We start from the raw sequence: 2,423 nt of genomic DNA, 5'->3' as shown, positions 1-2,423 counted from the left end.
AAAAACTAGGACCCTGGAACAGACCGGTTGTCTGAGAGACCAGGTCCTATGGCATCTGGCTCGGCCAAGCTGCCTACGGCCATTGCTGCAAGTGGAGGCCTTGCTAACCCAATATCAGGTGCTGTTGCTAGACCCCCCCCGCCCCCCAGGATCCGCTTTCTAAAGACGGCCGCCTCAACCCTGCCACCCTACTCCCGGAGCAGCCATCAGAGCCACTCTGTGGCTGCACTGAAACCCTCGTCTCTTATCGAGCTGAGAGCAGACCTCGCCGACAGTCCCTGGCTGGACCCCGAGGAGGAATTGTATGTGGATGGAGCCGGCCACCTTTCAAGAGTCAGGTATGCAGGGGCGGCTGTCGTGACTGCAAACCGGGTCATCTGGGCACAGGCTCTTGGACGTGGGACTTCGGCCCAGAAGGCAGAGCTCGTAGCCCTGACCCAAGCCCTGAGACTGGGGGGAACAAACGAGACTGTGAACAGCTACACAGACACTAGATACGTCTTTGCAACAGCACACGTACAGGGGGGCGCTCTACCAAGAGCGGGGCCTCTTGACCTCAGGGAGCAAGGAAAGGAAAAATAAACCTGAAATACTGGCCCTGCTGGAGGGACATCGAACTACTAATTCCCCAGTGGTGAGAGGCGATGCTTTTGCCGACGCAACAGTATACCAGTGGGGCCCCTCCAAATTATTCTCCCTGTTCTGCTTGGACGGCTCCTGCCACATCCTCCAACCTATGCCGAAGAGGAAACTAAGTTGGGAGAAGCCTTAAAAGACTAGAACTACTGCAGGAGGGTGGAAAGTCCTTCCGGACAACAGAATCTAGTTCCTGAACACCTGGGAGCGAGATCTGATGGGGCAGCTACATCGGAGCACCCACCTTGGCCGCACCAAGGTGACTGAACTTCTCCAGAGAGACTGTTGCTGCATCCGTCAGATGGCCCAGCAGGTGACAACCAGGTGCCTCGTCTGTGCACGAGTCCACTCAGGTAAAAATAGATATCGTTACTTGTGTCTGAACACCTTCTCTGGATGGGCAGAAGTTCTCCCCACGAAGTCAGAGACAGCACAAGTAGTTGGAAAGAAGTTAGTAACCGAAATTGCTCCTAGATTTGGCCTCCCGGTGGCATTGGGGTCCGACAGGGGCCTGGCGTTCATCGCCAAGACAGCTTGATGGCTGGACCAGGTGCCGCAGATTGACCGGAAACGGCACCGTGTTTATATAGGGCTCGGGGCAGGTAGAAAGGATGACTAGAGTTATAAAGGACGCGTTCAGTAAGTCAGAAGCAGAGACTGGCGAAAATCGGGTGAGTCTCCTTCCTTTTCCTTTTGCTAAGAGTTAGATGTACCCCTTGTCGTTTCATACGGAAGTTACTCCTTTTTGCATGTTTGGTTGACCTCCCTCACTCATACCTAAGCTGGCGGAAGACAGCAACAGAATTAAACAACCATTACCCTTAAGTTCTTGCAGGCTTTGCAGTCCGGTGCGCAGCGAACACGAGGTTTAGTGAGGGCTGCACACCCTGGACCTACTAACCCCTCCCTCTGAGAAAGCTTCATCCCAGGTACAGCCTGGAGACCTCGTTTGGATAAAAAAGCCTTCAGCTGGCAACATTCAAGGCCAAGTGGACAGGACCTCCGCCCGTGACCCTCGCCAGACCTCGTCGAGCTGTGAATTACACCCGGGTGCTCACACGGACAGTTGGCGCCAAAATCTGCCGCAGTTGGTGCTGAGTCAACAGAGTAACCTTTAAATCTCGGTAAACTAAAGACTTCTGTCAGCCACTAGTTGTGTTTCTCTTAGCTTTATTAATAGGACCGTGCATTTTTTTGTGTGTATAGTTTTTATTTCAGGATGTCATGGGGGTGCAGATGTTTTGGTTATGTATGTTGCCCTTCCCCCTCCTTCCTCCCCCAATTCCGAGTTTCAAGTGCGTGCACTTTGTGTATGCGTGTACCCGTCCCCTCCTCCCCCCTCCCCAGACCCATGCATTGTTAATGGCGTGTTATCATACATATAAAAAAAAAAATGCAAAGTGTAAACCTCAGGGCATTGCGCACCCATTGTCACCACACGTGCAGAGATGCATCAAAGATTTGATTCTAGCAAAAAACCAGTGGGGGCTGTTAGATGCCCCTCCCCTCTGGGAGGCACAGCGCAGCAGCCACGTTGCAAACCAGCAGGACTAAGTTTTATGCATCAGGAACAGAAAAACAACGTAATTGTGTAACTGATTGTTTGAATTCTCCCCGTGTATGTAGGTGAATTTCACTGTTTGCTTAACTCAGGAAAAAAAAAAATGTATCTTGCCTTCACCAATGCTATCTGCTTCTGTAAACTCGCTTGCCTAAAGATTGTAATCAAACCGGGAGGTCTGAGGCAGGTCCCAGACCCCCCAGGTGCCAGAAATTATTTCAACACT

The 2,423-nt window shown here is 51.8% G+C and overlaps 1 protein-coding gene across 1 annotated transcript in view; it reads left to right on the top strand.

Moving 5' to 3' along the window:
* LOC105821633 (bcl-2-like protein 2) overlaps positions 1–430 on the top strand; it is a 2,761-nt gene extending 2,331 nt beyond the window's left edge. Inside the window, exons 2-3 of the mRNA XM_012658380.1 lie at positions 150–338; positions 388–430. Of these exons, the coding sequence (XP_012513834.1) occupies positions 150–338; positions 388–430 (232 nt within the window). The remainder of the gene's footprint in view (positions 1–149; positions 339–387) is intronic.
* The last annotated feature ends 1,993 nt before the right edge of the window (positions 431–2,423 follow it).

The sequence above is a fragment of the Propithecus coquereli genome, unplaced genomic scaffold, assembly GCF_000956105.1.
Source record: "Propithecus coquereli isolate 6110/MARCELLA unplaced genomic scaffold, Pcoq_1.0 Scaffold584, whole genome shotgun sequence".
Classification (NCBI taxonomy): domain Eukaryota; kingdom Metazoa; phylum Chordata; class Mammalia; order Primates; family Indriidae; genus Propithecus; species Propithecus coquereli.
Note: the sequence above shows the minus strand (reverse complement) of the source record. Positions and strands in the feature narration are given on the sequence as shown.